This window comes from Schistocerca gregaria, chromosome 1, assembly GCF_023897955.1.
Source record: "Schistocerca gregaria isolate iqSchGreg1 chromosome 1, iqSchGreg1.2, whole genome shotgun sequence".
Classification (NCBI taxonomy): domain Eukaryota; kingdom Metazoa; phylum Arthropoda; class Insecta; order Orthoptera; family Acrididae; genus Schistocerca; species Schistocerca gregaria.
Window position 1 is genome coordinate 344,727,352 of NC_064920.1, and position 15,298 is coordinate 344,742,649.

At 42.1% G+C, this 15,298-nt stretch overlaps 1 protein-coding gene across 2 annotated transcripts in view; it reads left to right on the plus strand.

Moving 5' to 3' along the window:
* The first annotated feature begins 613 nt into the window (after window positions 1–613).
* The window catches only part of LOC126344570 (cholinesterase), a 151,310-nt gene continuing 136,625 nt past the window's right edge, over window positions 614–15,298 (plus strand). Inside the window, exon 1 of one of the 2 annotated variants that reach the window (XM_050002030.1) lies at window positions 614–1,261. In XM_050002030.1, the coding sequence (XP_049857987.1) occupies window positions 998–1,261 (264 nt within the window). In that variant the 5' untranslated portion in view covers window positions 614–997. The remainder of the gene's footprint in view (window positions 1,262–15,298) is intronic. The other variant, XM_050002029.1, reaches the window with a different exon arrangement.

The window sequence follows — 15,298 nt, forward strand, 5'->3', positions numbered from 1 at the left end:
AATACGTTAAAATAAACTGGTTCTACGTGATTCGCGCGGCCTTAAGTCGACTCTGTGTCGGATAACTCAATGTTGATCATATGGTATTATGCCTTCGTAATATGATTTAACTAGAGTCGACAAGTTGTTGTGAAGGAATTTTCTGACATTTGGAAGTATATTGTTGAACAATCAAGCAATTTCCGATCAACCATTGCCAGAACGAAACGCCCTGACACATGGTGAAAACGAAACTGTTGTACTAGTCCTACAAAGTGTGTACCATTTTTCAAATTGGATGTTCTATAGAAATCCAGTCTTAATATTTTGTGATTAGTGATATTCACAGCGCAGAACCGTAAAACGTTGAAAAATCCTCCGCTCCGTAGTCCGAGACCTGGTAGCTTCACTGCCATCCCGTAAGCCGCAGATGCTTCCAATCTCTTCCTCTGCTGCCATCTAGGGAGGACTGCTGTAGGTCGTTGCGCGCGCTCCTCGCCTGGAACGCGCGAGCTGCGATCGCTGCTGACACCTGCCCGGAAACTTGCCAACTGTGAGGACGCCGACGCAAAGACAAAAGGACCGCTTTCCACTCGTACACCAGAGGGGGGGGGGGGGGGGGGGGAAATCTCGAAAAACGGCAGGTAGCGCTACCAGGTGAACGTTAGCGAAAACGTTTCAAGGACGAGCCTGGCGTTCAGTACAATTCAAACCAGTGCTAGGGATGGCTGTTCTTTAAATAGACGGGCGTGGAACAGCCGTCAATAGCTACCTTGCGATGAGGTTGGTGCAAGTGCTTTCGTACCTACGTGTCACGCATACGTTTACGTAAACTTTCTTGTAAATGACAGTAGTAGACTGATGACACGTTGAGGAGTGGGTCGACATCTGTTTATCGCGCGTGGGTTGTCGCAGGTGCTGACAGCGTCCATGTGCGGTAGTCACATGCATACAGACGAACGCGCGTGTTTTGTGTGAGGGCGTTGCCCTGGATACGAAGACAACGGTGGCGTCGAAAATGGCGGCGACCGCGCTGAAGACGCCGTTGTTGTTGACATTGTTGTCAGCGTTGTCAGCGCAGTTCGCTTTGTGTCAACAAGTGCCAGGTGGTGGCTACTACAATAGGGACGGAGTGTTCGTACCACCGACCCCCGGGGACCCCAACTACAGGACTTACGTGCTCAATGGTCGTCGCTATGGTCTCAGCCAGCCGCCTCCCGAGTCGGCGTACGGCTACGACAGGAACAGGCCGGGCTTCGAAGACAGATACCGGTACCAGCAGGTAAGCAGCGAGCACACATTTCTTTCTTCTTCTTTTCCTGAAGAAGGCAGAACCATTGTCTCTTCTGAGGGAAGTCGACGCAGGAAAGAGAAGGGTAACAGTAAACAAACGTATGTTGTCTACTAATTTTTTGTTGATCTTGAACTGCTTGAAATGTAAGGATATCGCCATCATTAAAAAAAGAAATACATATTTACAGCCGCAGTTCTTCATTCTCGTTCTTCGATGTTCTCTTCATCTCGTCTTAAATGTCATGTCCTCTATTTTGCCGATGCATATTGCTTAACCGTAGATTTCCCTTTCTCTCTTCCTATTCACAGGTCGCTGCGTTATTGACTTTTATCATCCCCTCTTATTTCATTAAACGCCCACTTTGCTGCACTCGTCCGGTTATAATCATTTTCCACAGGCATCCCTCATCTCCTCTTTAAAGAATCTCCTCGTTTCTTAAACCGTCAGTACTTTTGATCTTCATAACGCGTTGTTACACATCTGAAACAAATTTGTGGGCCCATGTCCATTATGGAATAACGTTGACAGTGTTTCTGTTACGCAGCGCCCTTATGGTATGTTTCAATAAAATGGTTTATGAGAGAGTAACGATGCTTGGCCCTTTGTGAAGTAAGAGTGAGTGTACATAGAACCGGATCAAACTACTTTTTCCACCGACGACAAGGCTAGAGAGCCAACGAGGACAGGAGTACTCGAGCTGCGGCAGAAGGTACAGGCCTCCGATACCATCTCACGGCTTCTGGACTGTGGCGGCTTGTGTAATACAAATAACTTTCAGCGACTATAAATGTTAGAAATGTAAAAAGATCACGAAGGTGCTTGAGACAGGTGACACTATCAACGTAAACATAACATAGAAAGTAAAACATACAACCGTGAATGGTTCGGTGCAAGATAGTAGACGAAAACCATGTAGGGTCTTATGTAAATACGGTGTCCAAATGTGCTGAATATATTTTCGACACAATGAATGAAATAATTGTTTTCTTAACATTGTCATTATCTCTGCCATGCATCTCACGATGTTTTGCGTGGTATGAATGTAGATAAAGGTCAGAATATGGATTCTAACCTCTAAAGTATTAAGAGTTGCTTTTAAAAGGCGGAAAGTAAAAATAAGGCAACATAATTTGCAGAAAAACTATCATTCGAAGCAGTTTCTCCGCAGTATCTTTCATCAGAGTGAAACAAATTCCAGCGCCCAGCCCGATGCTTAGAAAATTGTAATATAAATTTTCTGCAAGCCTAATCTAAAGATAAGGGTACAATAACTCGAAACTAATAATGCAAATAAATGAATACCCTACTTCATTAAATGATTGGCTGCAATTGTAATACTGACACTGTTAACCTTAAAATGAGATACAGTGGACAAGGGTACCTACTCGTTTGAGAGGTACGCTGAAACTGTCAGTTCCACCAGATGGTTCAGTACAGTGTTCACTCCGTTACATGTACGATATGAGATAATTATAGCTTCTTTGATTATTGGTTGTTCGTGCTTCTCTCTTTTCTTTCATTCACATTCATACAAGCAAACAATCAATCGCAAATCTGTTTGGGCTGACGATATACCGGAAATGTATTACCGTTCCGCTCAAAGCAGCTATCCCATACACGGGGACTAGATAAACTCTGACAAAGTCATGGGATAGCGATATGTACATATACAGATGGTGGCAGTACCGAGTACACAAGGTATAAAAGGACAGTGCATTGGCGAAGCTGTCATTTGAATCCAAGTGAGTCATGAGGAAAGGTTTCCGAAGTGATTTATGTTCACACAATGGGAATTAACAGACTTGGAACGCAGAATGGTAGTTGGAGCTAGACGCATGGGACATTCCATTTCACAAATCGATAGGAATGTAATTTTCCGAAATCCACAGTGTCAAGAGTGGGCCAAGAATACCAGTTTTCGGGCATTACCTCTTACCACGGACAACGAAATGGCTGACGGCTCTCATTTAACGACCGAGAGCAGTGGCGTTTGCGTAAAATTGTCAGTTCTAAGAGACTAGCAACACTGCGTGAGATAGCCGCAGATATCAATATAGGACATATGAGGAATGTAGCCTTTAGAACAATGTGGCGAAATATGGCGTTAATGGGTTACGGTAACAGGTGACCAACTCTAGTGCCTTTGCTAATAGCAAGACATCGCCTACAGCGCATCTCCTGGGCTCGTGGCCATAACGGTTGGACCCTAGACGACTGGAAAACTGTGGCCTGGCCAGGTGAACCCCGATTTCTTTGATGACAGCCGATGGTGGAATTAGAGTGTTGCTCAGATTCTACGACGCCATCGACCCGTCAACAAGGCACTGTCCAAGCAAGTGGTGGCTACGTAATGATATGGCTTGTGTTTACAGAGAATGGATTGGGTCCTCTGGTCCAACTGAACCGATCATTCATTGGAAATTGTTATATACGGCTACGTGGAGACCATTTTCAGCCATTCGTGGACTTCCATGTTTCCAAAAAGCGATGGAATTTTTATGGGGGACATTTCGTCATATCACTGGGCCAGAATTATTCGCAATCGTTTTGAAGAGCGTCCTGGACAATTCGAGCGAATGATTTGGACACCCAGATCGCCCGACGTGAATCCCAGCGAACATTTATGGGACGTAAGGTAGAGGTCAGTTCGTGCAAATCTTGCACCGGCAACACTTTATCAATTATGGACGGCAGCATGGCTCAATATTTGTTCAGTGGACTTCCAATGATTTCGCTGATAACCTCGGCGTTGAGCGCCAGTAAGCTTCTTTCTTCCAACGACTTGTTGAGTACATGCCTCTTCGAGTTGCTTTACTAAGCCGGGCGAAAGGAGATCCGACAATATTATGAGGTATCGCATGACTTTTATTACCTTAGTGTATTCAGTCTGCGACGAGTTGTTATTACGCCAAGCAGATTTACACCAAAAGTAGATACTCCTGTGAAGAACGAGGATCAGAAGCTCTTCATCGACAAGATGGTGTAATAATAGGTAATGTGTGTAGGACGCAGGAAAGGGGGGGGGGGGGGAGAGAGAGAGAAGGAAAAACAATAACAACTCGTAGAAGTGGTGACAGTATTACTCTCATCGAAAAGCTGCCTGGAAAATGGTAAAGCAGTATTGCTATGATTGTTGAATAGGTTTACGGTGGTGCTTTCCAATCACCACCGCCATAAAAAGAGTGTAGGTAAGGGGCAGTGGCGGAGCATCGCAGATATGGCAAGACGGTACAAGTCTTGCACGTAAAGATGAATTTCGAATTAACTGTATACATATGGCGGCATAGCTTTCTGTTTGCAAGAACTGGTAATAATCGCTTTCATACGATTACACCATGAACATTATCAGGTGAAATTGACTACTTTGGTAGATAGGATGTGAAATGCAGAGCTACATGAGACTAATCTGTCTATGAGATCTCTCAGTGCTGTTATTGAACTAGTTAGTAGCACTTTTTCTGCTCTAGAAAAATGTGCGAAATGTTGTTGCTGTGGTGTAAATGAAGAGAAACAAGTGACGTTTCACTTTTTTCGTGGAAAGAGCACAAAGTAGATTAATCGGAAGTGTGGTATTGCGTTTATTGACACAATGCGTCAGGCGATAAGCAGACCGATTATCTTCGTTCTCGATAACACCACACCACTCTTGACACTCCGTTCTCTTGATGATACGAGCTCCACCTGTAAAATCACATTCCCTGGTGCTCTCTACCGTTGATGTATAGTGGATTCACCTCACAATTCGGAAGTAATATACATATCGCCTGTAGGGAGGACATTTCCGTGCACCAAAATCTCAGTTTCTTAGGTCACGTTTTGGAAACAGAAGTATCCAGTGTACGTACAAATCAAAAAAGAGGAGAGAAACACGAAAAAAGGTACTGTGACAACTTACGTGGGAGGCGACAATATTACTTTCGTCATTTACGTCAGAAAAGTGCCCTCTTATATGGTCCGTGTCTTTTCGTTGGGAGACGTTATTATAGATGGTACATTGAGAATCATCCTCGTCCTAAAAAACGGTGCAATTAAAAGGCATGAGCGCGACTGATATGGCGGAACGACACGGGTATTGAACGTGAGATGTATTTCAAATGAAATATGCTGTCACAACACCAAACAAGGAGAAGGGAATTCACAGTTGTAATTCGTAATTCCAAAACGCATAGGCTAGTAGTTTTAGTTAAACTAATCACTCATGTACAAGAGAAGTCCTTCATTTTGCTTCTGCTGGTCTGAGAGGATTCATTTTGGCGTTATACCTGTTTTTCGGCTCATGTTTTCCTTTATCTATAGTGCTTTGACTATGATAGTTTCCTTCCGTTAAGCTAAAGAGTTTCAAGTAATCAGGCAGTACTTCCTTTCTAGAAGAGAATAGTTAAAGCCATGTCTGACTATTCGTATTTACATTTCCTGCAGGCTTTCTGAATCATACCAGATCAATATTAGAATGCCTCCTCGAAATAGGCCAGGGCCCCTATCCTTTCTAACTGAACTACTAATCTGATTTAATCACCTTGACGGCGATACGGCGTTTAACTCCCGTTCTTACTCCCTGCCTTCAGAAGGAAGCCTTATTTGAACATATTTGTTTTATGTAATGATTTCTTTATTTTGCACACAATCTGCAATTTTTCATCCTGGGAAAAAAATTGATTTCTGTTGTTGTACCCGTGCTTGACATTTACCTATCTGATAATAGCTCTTACTTTTCTTCTTCCATTGCACTTCGAGTATTAGGCTTTTGCCTGCCATCTTTTCTTTGGCCTTCCCAGACTTCTTCAGTCTACCGAATTGTAATTTCTGACTTTGTAAGGTAGTCTGTCATCGTTCATTCTGTCGAGATGTCCAATCCATTTTATTCTGTTGCTTTTAGTTTTCTTTCTAACGTTAAATATGTTTAGTAACTTTCCGGTTACTCTGAATATGTGTTTGTGAATGAAACTGAGTCAGGTCACGCTCGCACTACCTTTTCAGAGCATCGGAGATGGTTCAAATGGCTCTGAGCACTATGGGACTTAACATCTTAGGTCATCAGTCCCCTAGAACTTAGAACTACTTAAACCTAACTAACCTAAGGACATTACACACATCCATGCCCGAGGCAGGATTCGAACCTGCGACCGTAGCAGTCCCACGGTTCCGGACTGCAGCGCCTAGAACCGCAAGACCACCACGGCCGGCGGAGATTTTCTTAATGTCAATTTATAAAGTTTAGTAATTTTCGTTGCCTTCTGCCTGTAGGTGGTATATGGGCGGGAAATGGCGTGGGGGTGAGGAGGCAGTGGGGAGGGGGGGAGGGGGCTCGGAGAAAAGCTTGAATATACATGAGGGGGGAACAAAGAGAACCGTCAACGTTGCTATTGCTTAGGACAGGGCTACGTCCTCTTGCTTACAACTGAGTTGTAAAACTGTCGTAGACTGTCACAAGTAAGTATATACTGCGGTAATTTTCCTAGTAGCTTTGTTCAGTTAAGATTGTAACCGCATTACCTGTATGTCATGTGTGTTGCATACCTATCGGGAATTATCTAAAGTTGAGCGCTTTGTTTGCGTATGCGATCAGTGTGTAACTAGATTCCACTAGAAACCAGGAGCGGTGAACTGTCTAGAAACTGAGTGAGGATGTATAAATGGGTGTGTGACCTATGCAACATTTTTGTTCTACATAGTTATCCTCTTGTCTGTTACTTAAAAATAAATAGTATTTATAGCAAAATTGATCTTGTCAATGTTTGCTTCAGGTTTCATTCGAAAATTTTTTGTTTATAACATGAAACAGAACGATGATGTAGTAAAAATAAAAAATCAATACTGATTTATCATATAGCACCAAAAAACGCGATTTCCTAAAAAAAAAAAGAATTTTTTTTAACCATAAAACAAAACATATGAAACACCACTTTAATAATTCGTTGAGCTTACATAAAACCTGTTTCTGTTATTCATAGCCTGCATCTCGTGATCATGCGGTAGCGTTCTCGCTTCCCACGCCCGGGTTCCCGCGTTCGATTCCTGGCGGGGTCAGGGATTTTCTCTGCCTCGTGATGACTGGTGGTTGTGTGATGTCCTTAGGTTAGTTAGGTTTAAGTAGTTCTAAGTTCTAGGGGACTGATGACCATAGATGTTAAGTCCCAAAGTGCTCAGAGCCATTTTTTTGTTATTCATAAATAACATTCACAGTTATCAAGACTGCTTAGGAAACTCTTGCCTTTGATATTGATGATGAGAATGATGTTGGTTTATGGGGCGCTCAACATCGTGGTCATCAGCGCCCTTACAAGTTCCCAATCGTTCCGTTTCCAGTCTCGAATGATGATGAGGACAACACAAACACCTAGTCGCCGGGCAGAGAAAATCCCCGACCCGGCCGAAAATCGAACCCGGGACCCCGTTACCCAGAGGCAGCTACGCTAGCCACTAGACCACGAGCTGCTGACATTCATCATGATGATGATCGAGTACAAAAAACAACTATAATAATGAATATTTTATGTTTGTGCATGCAAACTGTACTCATATCAGAAGTAATTAGTTACATAAAAGAGTTACGGGATAAACAAATTTTTATTTGAGAACTTTTAACATTGCACCGCGTCAGCAATCGTGAATAATTTAATGATTATAAAGAATCCGCCACGATTGCAAATAGAAACCGGATGTTGACCTAGGTTTCGGCGCGAATAACCACACCTTCTTCGGAACACACTAAAACTACAAACTGCCTACAGAGACATTAATGTTGGACCATGCCTCTTTAGGCAGTTTGTTGTTTAGTGTATTCCGAAGAAGGCGTGGTTATCCGCGCCGAAACCTAGGTCAACATCCGGTTTCTATTTGCAATCAAGGCGGATTCTTTATAATCATCAAATTTGTATTGCTTATAAAATGCAGTTTATAATTTTAATTCAACAACAATCATGCTAATAGTGCGTGACATCGTCTCTAGCCTCGATAATGGCTTCAATTCGGCGAGGAAGAAAGTCGACATGCTCCTTCAGGTTTGCCGTATGCCAGATCCAGCTAGCTCCATCCATTGGTGATTTGATCCCGCGGGATTGGGAGGATATTAATTACTACGCTGCCTCCACTGTTCGAAATAGCCCCAGACATTTCCCTTGGGATTGACTATGGGTAATAGAGAATTAAACAACTTGCGACAGAATGCCTGAGTGTTCCTCAAACCAAGGGCATACGTATGCAGTCATGTGGACATGGCTATTATCTTCGAAAGACGGGAATGTTCACAGTATGCTCATAATTCTGATGGAGGAAACAAATGCAACAACTGATCACCGTGTATATTGAAACAAATGTCGTGGTTCACGTTCTCGGTAACGTGTGTGGATGGGCGCAAGAGGCACCTACAAATGCTAGACAGACATATGGAAACACCGGGAGAAATGTGTGCTTGAACATGAATGCAGATGCTAGCCAAACAAGCTGGTGGCGCTGTTTTCCCCCGCCACGAACGGTACCTGTGCAATGTCTTCAATTCGTTATAAATGCCAGTTGTGTTCAGAATAATGCCCTGTGTAGTTGCGACTGTATTACGTCGGGGCTCAGTGAATTCGAACGGCACAGGGCAACACGAATGGAGCTCCGAATGCATGGTATTGTAAGACGAATCCCAAAATCAATCATCGGTGATGCAAATGCATGTAAGAGAAAAACTTGGTGCCGAAGCCATAAAACGTGGACAATGGAGCAACTGGACAGAGCCATTTCGTCGAATAAGTCTTGTTTCACACTGTTCCAACAGCTGGCCAAGTTGACATCACAAGAGCGAAAAATGGTGGGAGTTCGGTGATGATTTCAGTATGTCATATCATAGTTTTTCATGAGCTTCTTGCTTACTCAGCAAGGTCACATTATTGCCTAGGTTTATGTGACCATTTGGGCTGTTCATGTCCATCCTATGGTACAATGTTTGTTCCGTAATGATCACGCTCAAGACGACAGCGTCCGTGTTCACAAAGCCCGCATCATCCAGGACTGGTTTTGTGAGCACGGGGATGAACTGTTGCAGCTCCCCTGGCCTGCACAGTCACATCACCTCAATATTGTTGAGCTTTTGTGGCCCACTTTGGAGAGAACGCTGAGTGATCGCTACCCATCTCCATCATCGTCATCTGAGTTTGTCACTATTTTGCTGGAAGAATGGTATCACATTCGCTCGGAAACCATACAGGACCTGTATTTATCCATTCCGAGACGACTGGAACCTGTTTTGAATGTCAACGGGATTCCTACACCGTATTAGGCATGGTAATAGATTATGTTTGCAACGTTTCCATATTTTTGTTCAATTCCTGTACGGGCTAAGCTACACCCTCCATACTCTACATGTTAAAAGCCCAGTTGGGATCGTCGATTTACTCAACGCTTTGCATTATTTGAAAAGAGACAACATCGCGACTGTCAAGTTAACGTGTTGTTTCGCCGTTTGAAGACGTATTGCCTCATGTGCTGCTGCTGCGAGGAACGGACTTTCGCGAGGTACTCTCGGGGAAACTATTTCGCTGACCGTAGATATTTCTATCAGGTTTGAAGCCGATTGTTATTGATAAGGCTTGACATACGCTTCGGGTCTCTTTTTTTAAGACCCACTGTTCTTATTCCATATATACTGGCTCAAGTGCTACACCTCCATTCCTTGTACACACATAGGACACTCCGCTTCCATAGACCAACAAATGGGAAAATTTCATTAACAGTGTGGTCATGGGCACGTCCAAACACGGTAGCTTCTTTCGGCTATTCTGTCACTTTCCACATCGATCCATCGTACCGCGCTGATTTCATACAACCGAACATTACGTCTGACGTCACAAGTCGAGAATCACGTGACGGCTTGGTACCATTTTTACGCCATACACGGCCATCCAAAGTGAGCACGGTGCTCCTTTAACAGAGGATGTGTATACAATCGGTCAAAAAATGTAGAAATTTTTTTCTCCGCCAGCTAGTTCTGTAGTATGTTAGAAATATTGTCTTTAATTTTCAGAGTTTAATTCGTGCTACAAATGATGTAAAAGCCATCTTGTTTCAACCAATACGCAGTGCCACGCCACTTTTCCTATTTTATTATTTCCTGCCATTAGACATCTCTAGAGTAACGAAGGCTGTGAGACCACTTAGGATGCGACTAATTACGATTTATTAAAGAAATGCACACACGATGGATCAGGAAACCCAAACGAAAGCTTCAGTAACCTCATTTAAAAGAAACGCCCGAAGACAAAATTTTGGTCATCTACTGTCGTTAAAATTTCCTCGTATGATGCTCCTCTGGTGTTCAACGATGGTAACACTGGAAGAATCAGAACGCTTATGAGACTATGATTTGATGCAGGTTGCTTCATTGGAAACATTCAAGAATACCATTGCCGAACGACACGACAGAAGGATCAGACTAGAAGAAAGGAATTACATGACGATCAAAAAGACCAATGTATGACTATGGCCTACTCTGAGGTACTTGCTTCTGGCATAGATCCTAATAAAATTTTCTTCTGTGTTTCCCGTCACTTCATTTTGGAGTGTATAAGGAACATCTGCTGAAACACTGCAGACAAATTAGGGTGAAATTTGCTACAGAATTTGTACATACTATAATACAACTTTCCTTGGTACAAAATTTTTTTTATTTAAATCTTTTTCAAATAAAAATATTTTTTTAAAAAATATTGCGGGACTTCTGAGACTGATATTCAACAGCTGGTACACAATTGTTTATCTGATGAATAAGAATAACATACCACATTTCGAAAGTGATAAGTAAACTAACCCTCAAAAGATCCTCATGTAATAGTGTATGTTCTAGAAGTGTCCAGTGACATCCTGATCACAATATTTAACAAAAAATCTAAAAACTCCAGATTATAGACAAGCACCGAATGACAACATAGGCAAAATTTGGTTCAATTATCTCGCGAACAGTAAAAGTTACATTCATTTTATATACCCACGTATTTTCTCATATAACCCCCCTTAAGTGGTTGAGCTTATTTCTCTGAGTTGTTATCGAGTCGATGACATTTCTGTTGACATCAGTCAACGCGATACCGGAAATGAAGCTACCAATCGCGTACTCCGGCATACGAGGTTTCTGTCCGGCTTGTGTTCTACAGGCATTACTATTCGTCGCACGGAGAGAGTTGCAAAATGACGCATCGTAAAAGGAAACGAGCTACCGTGCGTGTTTCGTACTCAGAGTGAATGATTCGAATGAGTCTTTCGTAAGCACTGGTGAATCATTTGGCCGGCGTAACGGCGCCTTCCACGAAGTTGCTTCGTAGACAGGAAGCGGGTACAGATACACGGCGAAAAACGCGTGTCAGCAAATGCTGCAGCACGTTCCTGAGTATCTCTCTCTGGCGTAACAAAACTCAGATAAAGGGCTTATGCTGGCCTTTATCGCTGTGAAGTCCCCAATTAGCCATACCTTGTCACACTTAGCTTCTGCAAGTCTACAGAATGGAACACTTGAACATTTCCACGTCTTAATGTGACCCAGACATCGGTTGCAATGATACTGCGAGTAGATTTGATAGACAGATCAGCAACTAAAAGCAATTACTAACAAAATATTCCTGACAGATTGTAGCTGACTGCAGACACACGCAGGCGAGCGCCAGTCCAGGTTAAGCTCGTCCATTAAGGATACTGTAGCACATGTGGCTTTGTGTTAATCAAAAACAAGTACAGATGACTGTGGCCAGTCACTTACGAATTATTTGTTTATATGCATAAACTGTCTTCGAATAATTTCAGCTCCATCTTCAGATGTGGCATGCAGAAGTTATACAGGGTAGTCCATTGATCGTGACCGGGCCAAATATCTCACGAAAGCGCCAAATGAAAAAACTACAAAGAACGAAACTTGTCTAGCTTGAAGGGGGAAACCAGATGGCGCTATGGTTGGCCCGCTAGATGGCGCTGCCATAGGTCAAACGGATATCAAGTGCGTTTTTTTAAATACGAACCCCCATTTTTATCACATATTCCTATAGTACGTAAAGAAATATGAATGTTTTAGTTGGACCACTTTTTTCGCTGTTCAGACCAACCTTCTGGTGGGAATTGCTTTGCCTTACTACAGTTGCTAGATCATGAGATTTACACCTCTTAAACGTGTTGCAAATATAATAATTTATCCAAAATACCAATAGATTGTGACTGTTCACGGTTACTGTAGGACGTGTTTATAAGTCTATCAAACAGTCAAAATCGAAAGCTTCCTGAATGGCTATAGATTGCGGTGGCCAACACTTGCCGTACAATGTTATCCTTACACTAAATCTTGCAGCCGCAGCATATGTGTCGGCAAATGAGAGGAATTTGCTATCTGTAGCCTTTAATGGCGCTGCAGAATAAAGAAAAAAGGCTTTAAAACATTTGAAAAGAGTATCATACAGGCTTAGACACCACAGTGTAAAAACATACGTCAAATGACAGCAACCAGAACCTCAGGGCTAAACCTGGCGTAGTCATTTCTGCGCTTACTGCGGAAGTTGGTCCAGACTATCTCCGTTGGCGAAGACGATCAGGGCGTCATCATCGTATGTTTACAACGTTGTTACTCCCCTTTCCAACCGTAGAGACGGTCGGTAAATAAATTTGGGCACAATTTAGCAAAATGTTATTTTTGGTTTATTTCATTATATAACGCCAGGGGAAGATGTGGACTCTGACCACAATTTATTGGTTATGAACCGTAGATTAAAACTGGAGAAACTGCAAAAGGTAGGAATTTAAGGAGATGGGTCCTGAATAAACTGAAAGAACCAGAGGCTGTAGAGAACTTCAGAAGGAGCACTAGGAAACGATTGAAACAAGGGAAAGAAATACAGTAGAAGACGAATGGGTAACTTTGAGAGATGAAATAGTGAAGGCAGTAGAACTGAATTTAATTGATGAAAGGAGAAAATATAAAAATGCAGTAAATGAAGCAGGCGAAAAAGAATACAAACGTCTCAAAAATGAGCAAGTGCAAAATGGCTAAGCAAGGATGGCTAGAAGACAAATGTAAGGATGTAGAGACATACATCACTAGGACTTAGATAATGCCTACAGCACAATTAAAGAGACTTTTGGAGAAAAGGTTAATATCAAGAGCTCAGATGGAAAACCAGTCCTAAGCAAAGAAGGGAAAGCAGGAAGGGTCTACAGAAGGGCGAAGTACTTCTGAGCAATATTTTACAAATGGAAGGGGACGTAGATAAAGATGAAGTGGGAGATATGATACTGCGTGAAGAATTTGACAGAGCGCTGAAAGACTTAAGTCAGAAAAAGGTCCCACGAGTAAACAACATTTTATTACAACTACTGATAGCCTTGGGAGAGCCAACCATCGCAAAACTCTACCATCTGATGAGCAAGGTGTATGAGACAGGCGAAATACCATCAAACTTCAAGAAGAGTACAATAATTCCAATCCCAAAAAAGCAGGTGTCGACAGGTGTGAAAATTACCGAACTATCGGTGTAATAAGTCATGGCTGCAAAATACTAACAAGAATTATTTACAGATGAATGGAAAAATTGGTAGAGGGCGACCTCGGGGAAGATCTGTTTGGATTTCGTAGAAATATTAGAACACGTGAGGCAATACTGACACTACGACGTATCTTAGCAAATAGATTAAGGAAAGGCAAACCTACGTTTCTAGCATTTGTAGACTTACAGAAAGCTTTTGACGATGTTGACTGGAATACTCTCTTTCAAATTCTCAAGGTGTCAGGGGTAAAATACAAGGAGCGAAAGGCTATTTACAATTTGTACAGAAACCAGATGGCAGTTATAAGAGTTGAGGAGCATGAATGGGAAGCAGTGGTTGAGAAGGGAGTATGACAGTGTTATAGCCTATCCTTAATGTTACTCAGTCTGTATATTGAGCAAGCAGTAAAGGAAACAAAAGAAAAGTTTGCAGTAGGAATTAAAATCCACGGAGAAGAAATAAAAACTTTGAGATTTGCCTGTGCCATTGTAAGTCTATCATAAACAGCAAAGGACCTGGAAGAGCAGTTGAACGGGATGGACAGTGTCTTGAAAGGAGGATATAAGGTGCATATCAACAAAAACAAAACGAGGATAATGGAATGTAGTCTAATTAAGTCGGGTGATGGTGAGGGAATTAGATTAGGAAATTAGACACTTAAAGTAGTAAAGGAGTTTTGCTATTTGGGGAGTAAAATAACTGATGATGGTCGAAGTAGAGAGGATATAAAATGTAGACTGGCAATGGCAAGGAAAGCGTTTCTGAAGAAGAGAAGTTTGTTAATATCGAGTATAGATTTAACTGTCGGGAAGTATTTTCTGAAGATATTTGTATTCAGTGTAGCCATGTATGGAAGTGGAACGAGGACGATAAATAGTTACACAAGAAAAGAATAGAAGCTTTCGAAATGTGGTGCTACAGAAGAATGTCGAAGATTAGATGGGCAGATCACGTTACTAATGAGAAGGTAGTGAATAGAATTGGGGAGAAGAGGAGTTTGTGGCACAAACTAACTAAAAGATGTGATCGTTTGGTAGGACACGTTCTGGGATCACCGATTTAGTATTGGAGGGAATCGTGGAGGGTAAAAATCGTAGAGGGAGACCGAGAGATGAATACATTAAACAGTTTCAGAAGGATGTAGGTTGCTGTAGGTATTCGGGGATGAAGAAGGTTGCTCAGGTTAGAGTAGCAGGGAGAGCTGCATCAAACCAGTCTCAGGGCTGAAGATCACATCAACGTGACGATAATATGTCGTTTTGTGATGAATTCTAGGAAACGCATTCACAGAACTTGCTATAACCGTGGGATTCACCTGTACTTGATTTCTTACCAAAAAGATATTGAGATACATCTGTGCCGTCATAATTCCTTTATTTTGTTTCATCTTAATTGCTTTTATTTTGATAGTATAACAACTGATAATGACAAAGATAAGGAAATACGTTTTAGTTGTTAGTGGCCAACGAGTAACAGAATGAAGAAACTTTCGTGGTATCGGAAAGCAAGGCGGTCCCATTCCTA